The 18,539-nt window shown below is 36.6% G+C and overlaps 1 protein-coding gene across 10 annotated transcripts in view; it reads left to right on the plus strand.

Annotated features, from left to right (window-relative positions):
* Positions 1 to 18,539, plus strand: part of LOC143253891 (nucleolysin TIAR-like) — a 216,633-nt gene that overhangs the window by 25,618 nt on the left and 172,476 nt on the right. For 9 of the 10 annotated variants that reach the window (XM_076508433.1, XM_076508435.1, XM_076508434.1 and 6 more), the window contains one exon: positions 14,060 to 14,155. In XM_076508433.1, coding sequence (XP_076364548.1) covers positions 14,060 to 14,155 — 96 coding nt within the window. Of the gene's footprint in view, positions 1 to 10,489; positions 10,644 to 14,059; positions 14,156 to 18,539 lie in introns of those variants that run through there. The other variant, XM_076508444.1, reaches the window with a different exon arrangement.

An 18,539-nucleotide genomic window follows, 5' to 3' on the forward strand; every position in this document is an offset into this window, starting at 1 on the left:
GTATTAGTAGTGGATAAATCTAAGCAACAGTTGCGTGTAGGGTGTAAATTGTATTAGTAGTAGATAAGTCTAAGGAAAAGTTGGGTGTAGAGCTTAACTGTATTAGTAGTAGAGAAATCTAAGAAACAGTTGAGTGTAGAGCATAACTGTCTTAGTAATAGATAAATGTAAGGTACAGTTGGGTGTAGAGCACAACTGTATTAGTAGTGGATAAATCTAAGGAACAGTTGGGTCTGGAGTGTAATTGTATTGCTAGTGGATATATGTAGAGAGCAACTGTGTCACTAGTACATAAATCTATGGAACAGTTGGATGTAGAGAGCAACTGTATCAGTAGTACATAAATTTAAGGAACAGATGGCTGTAGAGCGTAGCTGTGTTAGTAGTAGATAAATCTAAGGAACATTTGGGTGTAGAATATAAGTGTATTAATAGTAGATAAATCTATGGAACAGTTGCGTGTAGGGTGTAAATTGTATTAGTAGTAGATAAATCTAAGGAACAGGTGGGTGTAGAGCGTAATGTATTAGTACAAGATAAATCTATGGAACAGTTGGATGTAGAGAGCAACTCTATCAGTAGTACATAAATTTAAGGAACAGATGGCTGTATAGCGTAGCTGTGTTAGTAGTAGATAAATCTAAGGAACATTTGGGTGTAGACTATAAGTGTATTAATAGTAGATAAATCTATGGAACAGTTGCGTGTAGGGTGTAAATTGTATTAGTAGTAGATAAATCTAAGGAACAGGTGGGTGTAGAGCGTAATGTATTAGTACAAGATAAATCTATGGAACAGTTGGATGTAGAGAGCAACTCTATCAGTAGTACATATATTTAAGGAACAGTTGGACCGAAGAGCTTAACTGTATTAGTAGTAGATAAATCTAAGAAACAGTTGAGTGTAGAGCGTAACTGTATTAGTAGTAGATAAATCTGAGGAACAGTTGAGTGTAGAGCGTAATTGTATTAATAGTGAATAAATCTAAGGAACAGTTGGATATGGAGTGTAATTGTATTACTTGTGGATAAATCTTAGAAACAGGTGGGTGTAGAGTATAACTGTATTAATAGTAGATAAATGTAAGAAACAATTGTGTGTAGAGCATAACTGTCTTAGTAATAGATAAATCTGTGGAACAGTTTGGTGTAGAGCGTAACTGTATTAGTGGTAGATAAATCTGAGGAACAGGTGGGTGTAGAGCGTAATTGTATTTGTAGTGGATAATTCTAAGGAACAGTTTGGTGTAGAGGTTAACTGTATTAGTAGTAGATAAATCTAAGGAACAGTTGTATCAGTAGTGGATACATTTAAGGAACAGTTGGGTGTAGAGCGTAACTATTAGTAGTAGATAAATCTGCGGAACAGGTGGGTGTAGAGCGTAATTGTATTTGTAGTGGATAATTCTAAGGAACAGTTAGGTGTAGAGCGTAATGTATTAGTACTAGATAAATCTATGGAACAGTTGGATGTAGAGAGCAACTCTATCAGTAGTACATATATTTAAGGAACAGTTGGCCGAAGAGCGTAACTGTATTAGTAATAGATAAATCTAAGGAACAGTTTGGTGTGGAGCGTAACTGTATTAGTTGTAGATAAATCTAGGGAACAGTTGAGTGTAGAGCATAACTGTATTAGTAGTAGATAAATCTGAGGAACAGTTAGGTGTAGAGCGTAATGTATTCGTACTAGATAAATCTATTGAAAAGTTGGATGTAGAGAGCAACTGTATCAGTAGTACATAAATCTATGGAACAGTTGGATGTAGAGAGCAACTGTATCAGTAGTACATAAATCTATGGAACAGTTGGATGTAGAGAGCAACTGTATCAGTAGTACATAAATCTATGGAACAGTTGGATGTAGAGAGCAACTGTATCAGTAGTACATAAATCTATGGAACAGTTGGATGTAGAGAGCAACTGTATCAGTAGTACATAAATCTATGGAACAGTTGGATGTAGAGAGCAACTGTATCAGTAGTACATAAATCTATGGAACAGTTGGATGTAGAGAGCAACTGTATCAGTAGTACATAAATCTATGGAACAGTTGGATGTAGAGAGCAACTGTATCAGTAGTACATAAATCTATGGAACAGTTGGATGTGAGAGCAACTGTATCAGTAGTACATAAATCTATGGAACAGTTGGATGTAGAGAGCAACTGTATCAGTAGTACATAAATCTATGGAACAGTTGGATGTAGAGAGCAACTGTATCAGTAGTACATAAATCTATGGAACAGTTGGATGTAGAGAGCAACTGTATCAGTAGTACATAAATCTATGGAACAGTTGGATGTAGAGACAACTGTATCAGTAGTACATAAATCTATGGAACAGTTGGATGTAGAGAGCAACTGTATCAGTGGTACATAAATCTATGGAACAGTTGGATGTAGAGAGCAACTGTATCAGTGGTACATAAATCTATGGAACAGTTGGATGTAGAGAGCAACTGTATCAGTAGTACATAAATCTATGGAACAGTTGGATGTAGAGAGCAACTGTATCAGTAGTACATATATTTTAGGAACAGTTGGCCGAAGAGCGTAACTGTATTAGTAGTGGATAAATCTATGGTACAATTGCGTGTAGGGTGTAAATTGTATTAGTAGTGGATAAATCTAAGGAAAAGTTGAGTGTAGAGCATAACTGTCTTAGTAATAGATAGATGTAAGGTACAGTTTAGTGTAGAGCACAACTGTATTAGTAGTGGATAAATCTAAGGAACAGTTGGGTCTGGAGTGTAATTGTATTGCTAGTGGATATATGTAGAGAGCAACTGTGTCACTAGTACATAAATTTAAGGAACAGTTGGCTGTAGAGCGTAACTGTATTAGTAGTAGATAAATCTAAGGAACATTTGGGTGTAGAGCATAACTGTATTAGTAGTAGATAAATCTAAGGAACATTTGGGTGTAGAGTGTAGTTGTATTAGTAGTTGATAAATCTATGGAACAGTTGGGTGTAGACTATAAGTGTATTAGTAGTAGATAAATCTAAGGAACATTTGGGTGTAGAGCATAACTGTATTAGTAGTAGATAAATCTAAGGAACATTTGGGTGTAGAGTGTAGTTGTATTAGTAGTTGATAAATCTATGGAACAGTTGGGTGTAGACTATAAGTGTATTAGTAGTAGATAAATCTAAGGAACAGTTGGGTGTAGAGAGCAACTTTATTAGTATTTGATAAATCTAAGAAACAGTTTGGTGTGGAGCGTAACTGTATTAGTAGTAGATAAATCTGAGGAACAGGTGGGTGTAGAGCGTAATTGTATTTGTAGTGGATAATTTTAAGGAACAGTTAGGTGTAGAGCGTAATGTATTAGTAGTAGATAAATCTAAGGAACAGTTTTATTAAGAGCGTAACTGTATTAGTTGTAGATAAATCTGAGGAACAGGTGGGTGTAGAGCATAACTGTCTTAGTAATAGATAAATCTAAGGAACAGTTAGGTGTAGAGCGTAATGTATTAGTACTAGATAAATCTATGAGACAGTTGGATGTAGAGAGCAACTCTATCAGTAGTACATATATTTAAGGAACAGTTGGCGGAAGAGCGTAACTGCTTTAGTTGTAGATAAATCTGAGGAACAGTTGAGTGTAGAGCATAACTGTATTAGTAGTAGATAAATCTAGGGAACAGTTGTATCAGTAATGGATACATTTAAGGAACAGTTGGGTGTAGAGCATAACTGTCTTAGTAATAGATAAATCTAAGGAACAGTTTGGTGTAGAGCGTAACTGTATTAGTTGTAGATAAATCTAGGGAACAGTTGAGTGTAGAGCGTAACTGTATTAGTATTAGATAAATCTGAGGAACAGGTGGGTGTAGAGCGTAATTGTATTTTTAGTAGATAAATAAGGTTGGTTGGGTGTAGAGCATAATTGTATTAGTACTAGATAAATCTATTGAAAAGTTGGATGTAGAGAGCAACTGTATCAGTAGTACATAAATCTATGGAACAGTTGGATGTAGAGAGCAACTGTATCAGTAGTACATAAATTTAAGGAACAGTTGGCTGTAGAGCGTAGCTGTGTTAGTAGTAGATAAATCTAAGGAAAAGTTGGGTGTAGAGCTTAACTGTATTAGTAGTAGAGAAATCTAAGAAACAGTTGAGTGTAGAGGATAACTGTCTTAGTAATAGATAAATGTAAGGTACAGTTGGGTGTAGAGCACAACTGTATTAGTAGCGGATAAATCTGAGGAACAGTTGGGTTTGGAGTGTAATTGTATTGCTAGTGGATATATGTAGAGGGCCATTGTGTCACTAGTACATAAATCTATGGAACAGTTGGATGTAGAGAGCAGCTGTATCAGTAGTACATAAATTTAAGGAACAGTTGGCTGTAGAGCGTAGCTGTGTTAGTAGTAGATAAATGTAAGAAATAGTTGGGTGTAGAGCATAACTGTCTTAGTAATAGATGAATCTAAGGAACAGTTGGGTGTAGAGTGTAGTTATATTAGTAGTGGATAAATCTAGGGAACCTTTGAGTGTAGAACGTAACTGTATTAGTAGTATATAAATGTAAGGAACAGTTGGGTGTAGAGCGTAACTGTATTAGTAGTAGATAAATCTAAGGAACATTTGGGTGTAGAGTGTAGTTGTATTAGTAGTGGATAAATCTATGGAACAGTTGCGTGTAGGGTGTAAATTGTATTAGTAATGGATAAATCTAAGGAACAGTTGGGTGTAGACTAAGTGTATTAATAGTAGATAAATGTATGGAACAGTTGCGTGTAGGGTGTAAATTGTATTAGTAGTAGATAAATCTAAGGAACAGTTAGGTGTAGAGCGTAATTGTATTAGTAGTTGATAAATCTGAGGAACAGTTGAGTGTAGATTGTAACTGTATTAGTAGTGGATAAATCTAAGGTTGGTCTGGTGTAGTGTAACTGTATTAATAGTAGATTAATCTAAGGAACAGGCGGGTGTAGAGTGTAACTTTATTAGTAGTAATTAAATCTCAGGAACAGTTGAGTGTAAAGCGTAATTGTATTAGTAGTGGATAAATCTAATGAACAGTTGGGTGTAGAGTGTAACTATTAGTTAGTAATGGATAAATCTGAGAAAAGAGGGTGTAGAATAAGTCGCAACTTGTTATTTTTATTGCCATGTTTAATGTGTAACATTGAGTCACGACTGTTTCACCTCATCACATCCGAATTTGGACCGTCCTGCATGTCACTTTTTGTCTACCCACTTTCCATTTACTTAATTTGTGTTTCGTTTCAACGTCAGTCTTGTCACGTGAGGTTTCCTGGACCAATCCAGAACTTTTTTGTAGTTTATATTTGTACATGAAGCAGATGTGTTTGCTCTCAAGGGTGAGCGTTGGAAATGACATTTTACCATTCAATTTCAGGACATTGTAGATATACTTATTTATGAAGTTCTGATTCTGGGATGGTATGTGCGACTTCATAAAGGAGAACCAGTTTCTCGTTGGTGTTGCACAGTCTTTGACCTTCTGGGAGAGGGATGGTGTGGTCCATAAAGGTCGGAGGGAATTGAAGGCGTTGATTCGCAAGCTGACGTCTCCTTTTGTGTCACTCCTCTCAGAATACATTTCCGAGGTACACAAATTTGTAAACAAACTTCTGTACTGCTTTTTTCCCGCATGGACAGGTAGTTTAAGGTACTCGACTCGTAATACGAGGGTTGCGGATTCGAATTCCTGTCGCACTAAACATGCTTTCAGCCACGAGACGTTATAACGTGTCGGTCAATCCAACTATTTGTTGGTAAAAGAGTAGCCCAAACCTGGCGGTGATGACGAGCTGCCTTTCCTCTCGTCTTGGACGGCTAGAGGAGATAGCCCTCGTGTAGCTTTGCGCGAAATTCAAAACCCAAACCTTTCAGCTGCACTGTTGTCTTGTTAACGTTTATACGTAGTCCAGGTTTGTAGCTTCCCCAGAAGTCTTGGATTGTATGTCCTTTGTGATGACAAGAAACCCACTTGAAATAAAACCGTATTCTTAAGATGGCTGGTAAGGACATTAAAATTTTAATTGAAATAGCAGACAGAGGTCGTCCACAAGAGATGTTTCAGGTGCTTCATGAGTGTCCACTGGATGTTTGTCAGTCTCAACTCGGAGTTGGTAACTTTTGTGAAGAGTTGACGTATAGTAACTTATTATAAGTTATTTTAACAACTATCTTCGACATATATTTATACCTCTTAATCGTAAATAGCATAATTTCTTGAAGGAAACGAACATGTTGATTTCAAGGATTCTTATTTTATAGGCTGTGTAGTGCGTTGTACCCTTTCTTACCTAATTCATTGTTACCTTCGGAAGTTAGGGTTGTGTGTTCGGTGTGCTTTATAATCAGAGCGTTTCTTTAGCACCGTAAATCATCTATACTTACATTTCTGAAACAATCTGCCTTTTAAAAGGCCACTGGCGGAAACAAAATAATATTGTAAGGAAATGCTTTGTAAAGTGTATGTGTTATTAGCTTCTTCACTATTAAGAGAAGGGAAACATAAAAATACCAATTTTTATACTCGCGTATTATTGTGCAATGCTGATTTACTTTTACTGGTCTTGCTTAAGATTAGTATTGCCTCCATTTGTCACATAACCTGAATTATTATTATTTTACGGAATCGAATTTTTTTCGCCACTGTGTGGAATGTTATTTTGTCCGTGTCACATTCTGTCTCCACGTTAGAACATTAACACTCACTCCAATCAAGAAAAGCACCGGGTTGATTTTTGTATTCCTAGTTTATTTAATAAGAAAGAGTTAAGAAACAAACCTTACAGTGAGTTGGCTGCATTATACAGTGTATTAGCAGGGGTGACGAAGAATCTGAAAAAAGTGAAGGGGCCCGTAAAAGCACCGGGTTGATTTTGTATTCCTAGTTTATTTAATAAGAAAGAGTTAAGAAACAAACCTTACAGTGAGTTGGCTGCATTATACAGTGTATTAGCAGGGGTGACGAAGAATCTGAAAAAAGTGAAGGGGCCCGTAAAAGCACCGGGTTGATTTTTGTATTCCTAGTTTATTTAATAAGAAAGAGTTAAGAAACAAACCTTACAGTGAGTTGGCTGCATTATACAGTGTATTAGCAGGGGTGACGAAGAATCTGAAAAAAAGAAGGGGGTAAAAGCACCGGGTTGATTTTGTATTCCTAGTTTATTTAATAAGAAAGAGTTAAGAAACAAACCTTACAGTGAGTTGGCTGCATTATACAGTGTTTAGCAGGGGTGACGAAGAATCTGAAAAAAGTGAAGGGGCCCAAAAAAGTGAAAACAAATTTGAAAGAGAAATGATTTTACCATCTTGAAAAACGGGGGGTGGGGTGAGCTTTCCCTGCTATGCTGCTTTGAAATATGTCATTTTGATATCGTAATATTGGTCATTCTTTCTGACGATAATTATCTAATTGTTTGTAGTTGAAGATGAATTATTGTTAATTTACTAATGTAATATCATAGCGGCACCTACTGTTTGCAACCGAACCACAAGCATAAATGATGTTAATTACTGATAAATTGGTAAGACGGGAGAAAGGTATGAATATCTTCACCGCAACTGTAGACGCGGGCTGGGCTTGACTTATTTGTTAGCATGCTCGATCTGTGAATCCGAAGGTTCATGGTTCCTTACTCATTGACGCAAAATAGCTTCCTGTACTTTATAAAAGTAACACAAGATTTGTCGGTGAGTGCTGTAATGTCGAAGTAGTTGCCTTCCCCTCTTGTTTAAAATTACGATGGCTACGCGTAAACATCCCTTTACGTTTAAAATTACGATGGCTACGCGTAAACATCCCTTTACGTTTAAAATTACGATGGCTACACATAAATATCCCTTTCTGCTCTGGAGCAAACTGCTTCATTTGATTTTTTTTCTGCGCTAGATACGACTAGGCTGTTCAGCAATGACGTAATACTGCGCGCAGTGATATTGTTGTATAATCCAAATTTCTATCAAGGGGCAAAGCACAGTTTTTTCACTTGGTAGAGTTCTGGATTTCGGAGCTGTCGAGCTGGGTTCGAGTCCATGCGATAATACAAAATACCCTCCCCATCTTTGTGGTGTGGATGTGTCATAAGAGTGGCAGTCAGTTAAATAGTATTAATATACGATTGTGGTTACCTTCCGTCTGGTCAGTAGGTCAAACTTAGTAACGGCCCTAGGTAGTCTTAGTGAATTTGGTATAAATGCAAAATACGTAAAGGAGTAATTTTGTTATGCACCACATCAGCGACCACTAGCGGCTTAACTTGTAATCAGTTAAAATGGCTCCTGGAAAAAGGTTAAAGCAATAACGTATAATTTGAAATAGAAGGTAATTTGCGCTAAAAGCATGTATTCAGAACATGAAAAACGTTATATCGGTTTTCATTTTGACATATTTGTATTTCAAGTGTCTTGATGTATTAATAGTCCTAACACGATCATTAGTTTTAGTGTCATGTTTCCTTGACAACGTTATGTAGCGCGATTCACATCGTCCCTAATTATTGACTGAAGTAACTCGTATTTCAATACACCTTTGTAGGAAAGATGGTCATACGTGGTTATTATTCCAAAACATCATCTAGCAATTCCTGTGAAAAGAGGGCGTGACATTTTTCTCTTGCACGTATTTAGTTCAAGTGATACCACGTGTTGTAGATGTTTCACGTATTTAGTTCAAGTGACACCACGTGTTGTAGATGTGTTTCACGTATTTAGTTCAAGTGACACCACGTCTTGTAGATGTGTTTCACGTATTTAGTTCAAGTGACACCACGTCTTGTAGATGTGTTTCACGTATTTAGTTCAAGTGACACCACGTCTTGTAGATGTGTTTCGTCTTAAGTGACATTTTGTTTTCTTACCCTGATTACTCTTAGATAATAATATTGATATAAAGACTCTGAAACGCTAGTAACAGAAGCTTCAGGCCTTCCAGGGGTCGAAGTTTATTAAAGTCAAACGTTATGGTTTAGTTTTTGTTCTCAAAAAGACTTAACCGCCTTCTCTGACCAACATTTGCTTTTAAGTTTCAATAAAGGTTCATTTTTTAACAGAAGGAATCTTGCAAGTTGCAATATGGAAAGTGTCCTTGACGTAAAAGTCGAAGGTGTAGATTCACCAAATATCTATCAGTAAAACTATATTTAATTAAAATGGCTTTGTAGAGGCGCGAATTTAGGTCTTAACTGATTTTTTTTGTGTCTTCACCAAAGCGTCAGTTTTAGTAAAGAAAAGATGACGTAAGAAGTGTATGTTTTTTTTTATTCGCCAGTTTCATTGCATCACACTAGTTTCGACAAATTCTAAGTCATCTCTTTTTCTTTTTTCAACGAATAGAATTAGTTAACAAAAGAAAATAACCAATTAACCCGTTGAATATTAATTATTAATTAATTGTAATTCTACGGCTTCATGTAATATAAACACTAGGTTATTATCGGCGAGTAAAAGGACCTCGCATCTGCAGCAGGGTCGTGACAGCTCGATACAATATTTTGTTATTTGTATTCTGAAACCTTGTGTTTTTAGTTTGTAGAGTACGTGCTTGTTAAGTGAAGAGTTCTTGTGTATTCTGTGAACACGTTGGAAAGCTTTCTGGATGACTTCTCTACAGTATAGTTTTGAAAATTTACCCATATTCTCGAAGTTGGGCTAACTTGGTTACGACTAAAACGTCTTAGAGCAGTACAGTTCTATGAACCTTCGAAGTCTGCTCTGTATTATTTAAGGAATTGCTTGAAAGACACATAAAACGGGGGGGGGATTTTCTAGCATTAAGAATCTCCGTCGAAGAACTGTCGATTAAACGGAAAAAACAACAACTTTTTCTAGGGAGAAACGTGATGGATAGTATGTCATCCTCTTAGAGTTGTTTTTAATAAATTTGGTAATGTGAAGCGTTGTTCTACCGGGAAAATACTTTGTTATTCTTTTTAATGAAACTAAATAATATGGAAGGTTGATTCTTGGTTAAACGAGTGCAGGTTAACTATTAAGAGAGAGTTCTTATCAGCATAGTAAGATCTGGATATAGAGGATTAACTCTTGGTTAAACGAGTACAGGTTAACTTTATTAAGAGAGAGTGTTTTTATCAACATAGTATGATCCGGATATTGAGGGCTAATTCTTGGTTAATCGAGTGCCGGTTAACTTTACTGGGGGAAAGTTGTAGTTGTTCTTATCAACATAATAGGATCTGGATACGGAGGGTTAATTCTTGGCTGACTAATTAGATGTCGTATTGGTATTAGTTTGTCATACGGTGTTTGTCTTTAGCACCTACAGTGTTTAAAATCATTTTTATTTTCACGAAAGCTCCTGCTCACGTTCTTCGAGTGTGTTTGTTTTTATGCTAATACCCCTTGTCACGTCGCCTACTGAAGGAAGTCGCTTTGGATTTATGGCTCAAGAGTAAGTAAAACAACTTCCGTTTTCACATTTACACTTCTCCACGTGCTTCCGGGTGCTGCCTTGTAACCGGATTACGTTGTAAGAATAATCTAGAACGTAAATGTAACCCATGTACAGCGCTAACTATTGATACTTAATTTGTCCAGAAGTGAAAATTAAAACTGGTGCTGTATGAAGTTGGAGTAATATCTGTGGACAAAACGCAAACAACTAGAAACGTTACCATCGTGTAACTGACATGTTTATAGGTAAGTTTTAAAACTGACGTTTTACACTCAGTTCTGTAACGAAAGCTGTGGAAGCCTAAGATTCGAACCCTTTTTGGCTCAATTATTGTGTAAACATAATATTCCAGTTTTTTCGGTTTTTATTTGATTCCCAGTGGCACAGCGTTATGTCTACGGACTCGCACCGCTAAAAATCCGGGTTTCGATACGCATTATGGGCAGAGTACAGATAGCCCATTTTGTAGCTTTGTGCTCTGTTCAGAACAAACAATTAAACCGAGTTTTATTATTATGTGCACTTAAATTGGAGCCCTTTCGGTCTTTGTTTAAGCCTAAGGATTCAGCTTTTTCGGGTTTTTATTATCGTGGAAGCCTGTATTGCAACCCTTTATCATTGCTTAAGCCTAATATTGCCAGTCTTTTCGGGTATAGTATTGTGTGGTAAGTTTAAAATATAGCCCTTTTGGGTTTTATTATCTGAATTTTAGGTTCCATTCCGTTCAGGGTTGTATTACTGTGTAAGCCTACAATTTAATTTTTTTTCGGGTTGTCTAAGATTCAAGTCCTTTTACATTGTACTTGTAACCTAGTTTATTACACATTATAATATCTGACATTTTCTGTTATTCAATTCGTTGTTCATGTGATTTGACTCGCGAAGTAACATTATTGATGTTGATACCATGACCCAGTCAGTAAGGGGAGCCAGCATGTCCAGGTGGTTAGGGCACTCCACTCGCTACCTCCAGTCCTCGTCCCACCAAACATGTTTGCTCTTCCAGCCTTGGTGACGTAATAAAGTTACGGTTAATCCAACTATTCATTGGTAAAAGAATAGCATAAGGCTTAATGGTGGGTGGTGATGACTAGATGCCTTCCTCTAGTTTTACACTGCTAAATTAGGGACGGCTGGCGTAGATAGTTCTCCTGTAGCTTTGCGTGAAATTCAAACCAAACCAGTCAGTATCTAAGTGCCACAGCACATTGGAAATAGATAGCCTACATGTGCTTTTAATACCGTTGTACGGTGGTTACACAGTATTTCTTTGTGTTTTACACGTTTGTTTGTTTTCGGCCATCTTTACGTCATTACAGCGAACCGATATTTATATCTGTTATGAAGATTATATAGCTAAGATGCTATTATTTCATATGCTGGATTATTTAGCAGACAAGCCGTTGTAATGAAATCCAAAAAAACAGACAAAAAACACAATTATTTTTCGACTCACCACAAGAAAATAGTAGCGTATTAAGTGGTTAGATAACATTTCTATAGATTTGATACACGATATCTCATTGGTGGGTTTTGTTGCTTACTGGCTTTGATACACGATGTATCATTGGTGGGTTTTGTTGCTTACTGGCTTTGATACACGATGTATCATTGGTGGGTTTTGTTGCTTACTGGCTTTGATACACGATGTATCATTGGTGGGTTTTGTTGCGTACTGCCTTCTTTCACGGTTTGTTCTAGGGTTACTAATGAGGGTTGGAATTCTTCGGAATTGGCGCATTAACGAAATGACATTTTAGTTAACCTTCAAACACGTGGTTTGTTGGGTATCTTTTAGAGAGGTGGTTTCAGATTGTTTGTCTCGAGAATAAACCAATTGAAAAGTGATAAAGAACAACAAAACAAACAAATAAATAAAAACGAAGAAACATATTGCAGGGTTGTTGCACAAACCAACGCAAGTGTGTTAGGGTGTCGTTATCAAAAAAAAAAAAAGTTTGGAAACCACTTCTGTAGCTTTTGTGTTTCATACTCCATATTAATATCATTACACGTGAGCCGTCGCTCATTGTTGAAATCTGTGTTTTAATGTTTAATCAATAATTTAATCAAGTTATTCGCAATAAAAAAATAATCTCATAACAAGAGATCTCTACCCCGGAACCGGCGTTCTGAAGATTGGAATAGATTAATGAAAACACTTCAGGGTATAGCTAATAAAAATTCAACAACGATAAAAAAGTAGCGAGAACATGTTTCTGAAAACAGTAATCTTTGAGTCTGTATAAATTGTTTCAGAACAGAAACATTTGGTGGTTTTATGAAATGACTATCTTTCTCTCTTCTATCGACAGAATAAAGACAATTAAAAATAAAGCCACAAACATTTTTTGCACAAAGACTACACACATCTACAGTGTGGGGAATATTGGTACATGTATATTGTAATGTGGGGAATATTGGTACATGTATGTTGTAATGTGGGGAATATTGGCACTTGTGTATTGCAATGTGGGAAATATTGGCACTTGTGTATTGCAATGTGGGAAATATTGGCACTTGTGTATTGGAATGTGGGGAATATTGGCACGTCCTCTATACACTAAATTGGGCGTTGTTGGTTTCGTTAATCCCAATAAGGTGATATCGTTGGTATTTATTGATTTTCAGATTTTCAAACGTAAACCAGTGTAAAATGTTAGCTGTATCAAAAAACAAGGAACACTGGAATGAGGTGTGTGTATGGGGTAATGTTTACGTTAGCTGTACAAGAGGGTGAATATTACTGCTGAATTATTTGAACTCTGTTCAATTTATACTTTTATAACAAGGGTTTGCGTTAAAAACGCTAGTGTAATAACCTTTATTTCACAGGCTAAGATACAAGCTGATGTCACACGTAATACAACTGCAATTATCTATTGCTGAGTTACGATTGAATTTGAAGGCAGTTCAGTTTGATCGGTTTAATATTAAAAACAAAACAAAAACTGTTAGATCTTCTGCTGACACTGATTTTTTTCTTCTCATTTTCTGCACCAAATATTGTCGTGGTGACCCAGCTTTTTCATGCGTGGTTTTTATCATTGTCGTTTTAAGTGTGTTAATGTTTCGATTTTTTTCCTTCGTGACATTTTATTCCGTAATGGAGATATTGTTGTAACAAGTTTTAAAATACTTCAGTAGAAGCATTCCCTTCCACTCAACTATGTTTAAAGTCGTGCCATGCTCCACTTAGCTAAGTCTTACGTTACAACTATTTACACCGTATTCCATACGTCTACTTAATCTTGCGTTACAATCTTAGTCATGCCGTGTTCTACTTAGTTAAGGTTTGAATTACAGACCCTAAAGTCTTGCCGTATTTCACGTAGCTAAGCCTTTCGTCACAATTTTATCGTATTCCATACACCTGAGCTTTGCGTTACATTCATAGTCATGGCGTATTCTACTGAGCTAAGCCTTGAGTCACAATTCCTAAAGTCATATAGTGTTTCACTCAGTTAAGCAATGTAGTTACAGTCCTGAATATATGGGTTTATTCTTGCTGTGTTGCATTTCAGCTAAGCCTAGTTTTGTAATCTTAATGTCATAGATGTACTAGCCCTGTGTTAAGCCTTGCGTTATGATCGTAGACACGGCTGTGTTATTTCGTTATATATTTTAAAAGTTTTACCACTGTTTGCTCTCTTTCTTTCAGACTGGAAATGATCGGTATTGCTTTGTGGAGTTCACAGATCACCAGGCGGCAGCAGCGGCGCTCTTAGCAATGAATAAAAGGAACTGTTTGGGAAGGGTAAGTAACTTTTCAGTTTGTTTAAGTGGTGGTGTTTAATTTTGGTGATTCACAAACTATGAGTGGAGACTTTTTTTTGTGAAAATGTTGTGATTGCAAGTTGAGAGATAGAGAGAAAGAAATTCCAATTACTGCATTAGTTATTTTCAAATATATATAACAAAGAAACAAGATATTGTCATTTTATTTATTTTTTAATTTTAAAAAGTTTCTTCATAATGCGTATGTATGTATTTTGTTAGATTCAGTGGTTCCTTCACATATGCTTGTTTATATGCCCTAAGATGTGAATCAGCTGTTCGAAGTAATTTCAAACGTCATAATAGTAGTTTTAGTTGTCGTGTGACCTTAGTGACGTAACAATAAAACGAGCCTAATATCTTCGTTCCGCCTTTCATAGGCCTGGCATAGCCTAATGTTTAGGGTGATTGACTCGCAGTATGCAGGTTGTGGGATCGAAACTTGTCGCCGAATATGCTCACGTGGTGGTGTTCTAATACGAAAGTAAATTCCATTGTCATTTCAAAATGATGAACGGCTAAATAATATAGATATGACGAATATGATTTTGTTTGTTATTAGCTAAGGGATTAAAAAAGGCCTAGTTTGTATACCATAAAATTAAAATGCCAAATCTCATAAGCTCTCGTCAACATCGAATAACAACGTCAATTTACTTAAAATGCACAACGATGTGGAAGTAGCATGCTTGAAAGTATGTTTTTAAGAAAAACAAAATCCCTGTGATTTATGTGAAGAGCACATATGAAAAACGTTTTTGTAACGTTTTTTTTTAATTCCGTGCGAGTTAAAGAAGAAAAAACCAAAACAAAAACAGTTCCGTATTTATTTGGAAAAGATTAAACAGTGCACTCTCTCCCCTGAGAATTTTTTCAGTAATTTTCATCCGTAATTCGAAATCCTGTTTTTTTTTTAATGTTCTGTTAATGAGGGAAAACGTGTAATTATTGGTTTCTTAATTTTTGTAGGTTTAAAAAAAAATTCTAGTGTGTGCTTACAGTTAATATTCAAAACTACCAAAGTCATAGTAGTTTTAGTTGTCGTGTGACCTTAGTGACGTAACAAAGACTCTTCGTTTATTTGCTGATTGTGGAATTTTTATGCAACAATAAAACGAACCTAATATTTTCGTTCCGCCTTTCGTAGGCCTGGCATAGCCTAATGTTTAGGGTGATTGCCTAGCAATATGCAGGTTGTGGGATCGAAACTTGTCGCCGAATATGCTCAACAACAAAGATAAAAAGAACAGACAAGATTACACTGTGGTTGGGGGGGGGGACGTTTCATGGATGTAGTGGTTGAACTTTTTGTTTTTTAGGCTTTGAGAAAACAATTAGGGAATATTTCACTTGTGATGTTTTAGTGGTTAAGAAAAAGTACATTTTTTTTACGCAAAAAAACCCAACAACAACAATTCTATACTGTCGTTAATTTAAACAGCTAAGTTTGTTTTAAGTGTGTGTGTGTGGGGTTAATGTTTATCTCTGCAACGTGTGTAGGCGACGTTGATATTTCTGGTTACCAGTCCAAACCCCAGTAGGCTAACTACATTTCGTTACTTAGCAAATGTATACCAGCGGTATTTTTTAAATTTATTATACACTATTATACAAGTCTTTATTTAAAAAACAACAACAACAAAAACAAATATTGAAGCTTCGATAATTAATAGAACTTGACGTGAAGATCGTACATTCAATGTTCCGTAGATTAATTATATCCACTGTCTGAATGGAACGAATTACATCTTCTGCCGAAATTGAAAAACAAAGAAGAAAGATTTGAATGCTGGAGGAGAAGGTTGACAGCGTCCTAATAGAATTAGTGTGGGGCGTGTTCATTAAAGCCCAGTGTGTGGATTTAGGTGCACACGGACTGGCACCATTCTCTACTGTTTTTTTTTTTTGTTGTTGTTTATCGTAGTGGATGTAATCTCTAAATCCAAGTGTGTAACTTCGTGAATTTATTGCTATTATTTGCTCTTCGTGTGATTCAGTTTATTTTCCATTGTTGTTGTTTTAAATGCCCGAGTTTACTTGCTTGTTGGGTGTATCTTATAAATGTATCATTTCAGGTTGATGTCTAAAAAAAAACAAACTGGGTTGTTTGTAAACCCTTCACTTGTTATTTATATACCATTTTGTTCGTTTAATAATTATTGTAATATTTATTTTGCACACACACACACAAACCATCTTGTAATATTATTGTAAATTGAATTCATATTAAGTTCTCCAGTTTTTATAGGCCTAGCACGATCCGGTTGTTATAACGCTCGAGTCAGTTTGCAAGTACCAGGTTTCTTATCCCATCACCGAACGTGGTCGTTATTTAAGCTCTGGAGATGTTATAATGCGATGGTGAACTTTACTGTTTGTTGGTAAAAGGGTTGATATTTCATCTAATATTTCCAGTTTAAGTTATAAGCAGATAGCTCTCGTGGAGCTTTGTGTGAGATTCAACGAAACCATCAAACATAGCAACCATCGGTCAGGTATCTGTTAAGCTTCGTTGTTTCACAGAGAATCTGGAAAGTGGACCTTTTGTCCTCATCTGCATCTGTTTTAGTAGAATGGTGTGTTTCACCATATCATGTTGCAGTTGTTATTATTATTCATAAATCTTCCACACATATCTCAGTTGGTAACTTGGAACTACGTTTTTCTACAATGCTGCTAGTGAGTTACCCAGCGGAGGCTGAAGGCTTATTTAGCTTATAAAAAAACAAACGGGTTTCGATACCTTAGATGGGCACAGCACAGCTAGCCTATCATGAAGGAAACCCTGTACTTAAACAAATAAAAGAAATTTCTACCACACCTAGACGTCAATCGATGTATTTGCAGTCTTCTCGTTAAAAATAAACTTTGAGTCCAAATACCACATTTTAAGTTCAATAAAGGAATTTGGTTTACTGGGGATACTCACCACGACTCTTCAGTCAGTTTGGACATAGCTAAACAGTTCGGGATTCACTGGGGATACTCGCCACAACTCTTCAGTCAGTTTGGACATAGCTAAACAGTTCGGGTTTCACTGGGGATACTCGTCACGACTCTTCAGTCAGTTTGGACGTAGCTAAACAGTTCGGAGTTCACTGGGGATACTTGCCACGACTCTTCAGTCAGTTTGAATGTAGCTGAACAGTTCGGGATTTACTGGGGATACATGCCACGACTCTTCAGTCAGTTTGAATGTAGCTGAACAGTTCGGGATTTACTGGGGATACTCGTCACGACTCTTCAGTCAGTTTGAACGTAGCTGAACAGTTCGGGTTTTACTGGGGATACTCGTCACGACTCTTCAGTCAGTTTGAACGTAGCTGAACAGTTCGGGATTTACTGGGGATACTCGTCACGACTCTTCAGTCAGTATGGACGTAGCTAAACAGTTCGGAGTTCATTGGGGATACTTGCCACGACTCTTCAGTCAGTTTGAACGTAGTTGAACAGTTCGGGATTTACTAGGGATACTCGTCACGACTCTTCAGTCAGTTTGAACGTAGCTGAACAGTTCGGGGTTTATTGGGCAGACTTGTCACGACGTTGGTCAGTTTCGATGTAGTTGAACTTCTGCATGTATATCATTGTGAAAGGTTCTCTCTTGGTGTTATAAACTCTTCCTATCAGCTTAAATTACTTGTTGAGGAATAACTTGCTAATTTTGACCGTTCATTTTTAAAAATGGGAATATTCCACAAACTCCTGTAAACATTAAACTCGACAGAGGCTTTAATGTTAGTTTCACAAAGTGTGATTGAACCCGTAAGTTTTGTTTGAAACTTGCACATTCATTTTGCCAGTAAAATTTATGGTTTAAATCTTATTCATGTAGTTCAAAGTAGTTTCCACTTGGTGTGTGTGATTTACTGGTGTTATTTAACAGTACAAACCTCACGCAGATCCTTCCGTGTCTTCTAAGAACATATGATTATCACCACATGACAGGTCATTATACATCCTTAGGCAGGTTCCAGATATAGGACGAGGACGAGTGAAGCCGTTAGTTGAGCAAGAAAGTCGTTTGCTTTAACATTCCATCACGTAACCTGTGATTAAAATATCGCGGAAGAATTGAACTCCTGTGATATTCTAATCGAAACACGGAGATTTAATTCTCGATGGAGGCCAGATAGTGGACCAATGTAGTTGTGATGGAGAAACGGGAGACAAAGTGTTCAGTAACAAACTCCAGCCAGATGGAAGACAAATGGAACTCATTGCGTCAAGTTGGTCGTCATTTCTTGTAGAAGTTACCATCTCGACAAACGTTAGATCCTTGTAGACCAATAGAAAACTAGAGCTGCAATGTTCATCTGAATTGCCTGGGGTTTCGTTTTGGTATTTGGCTTGACGAATGCTCG

This window comes from Tachypleus tridentatus, chromosome 6 (genome assembly GCF_004210375.1).
Source record: "Tachypleus tridentatus isolate NWPU-2018 chromosome 6, ASM421037v1, whole genome shotgun sequence".
Classification (NCBI taxonomy): domain Eukaryota; kingdom Metazoa; phylum Arthropoda; class Merostomata; order Xiphosura; family Limulidae; genus Tachypleus; species Tachypleus tridentatus.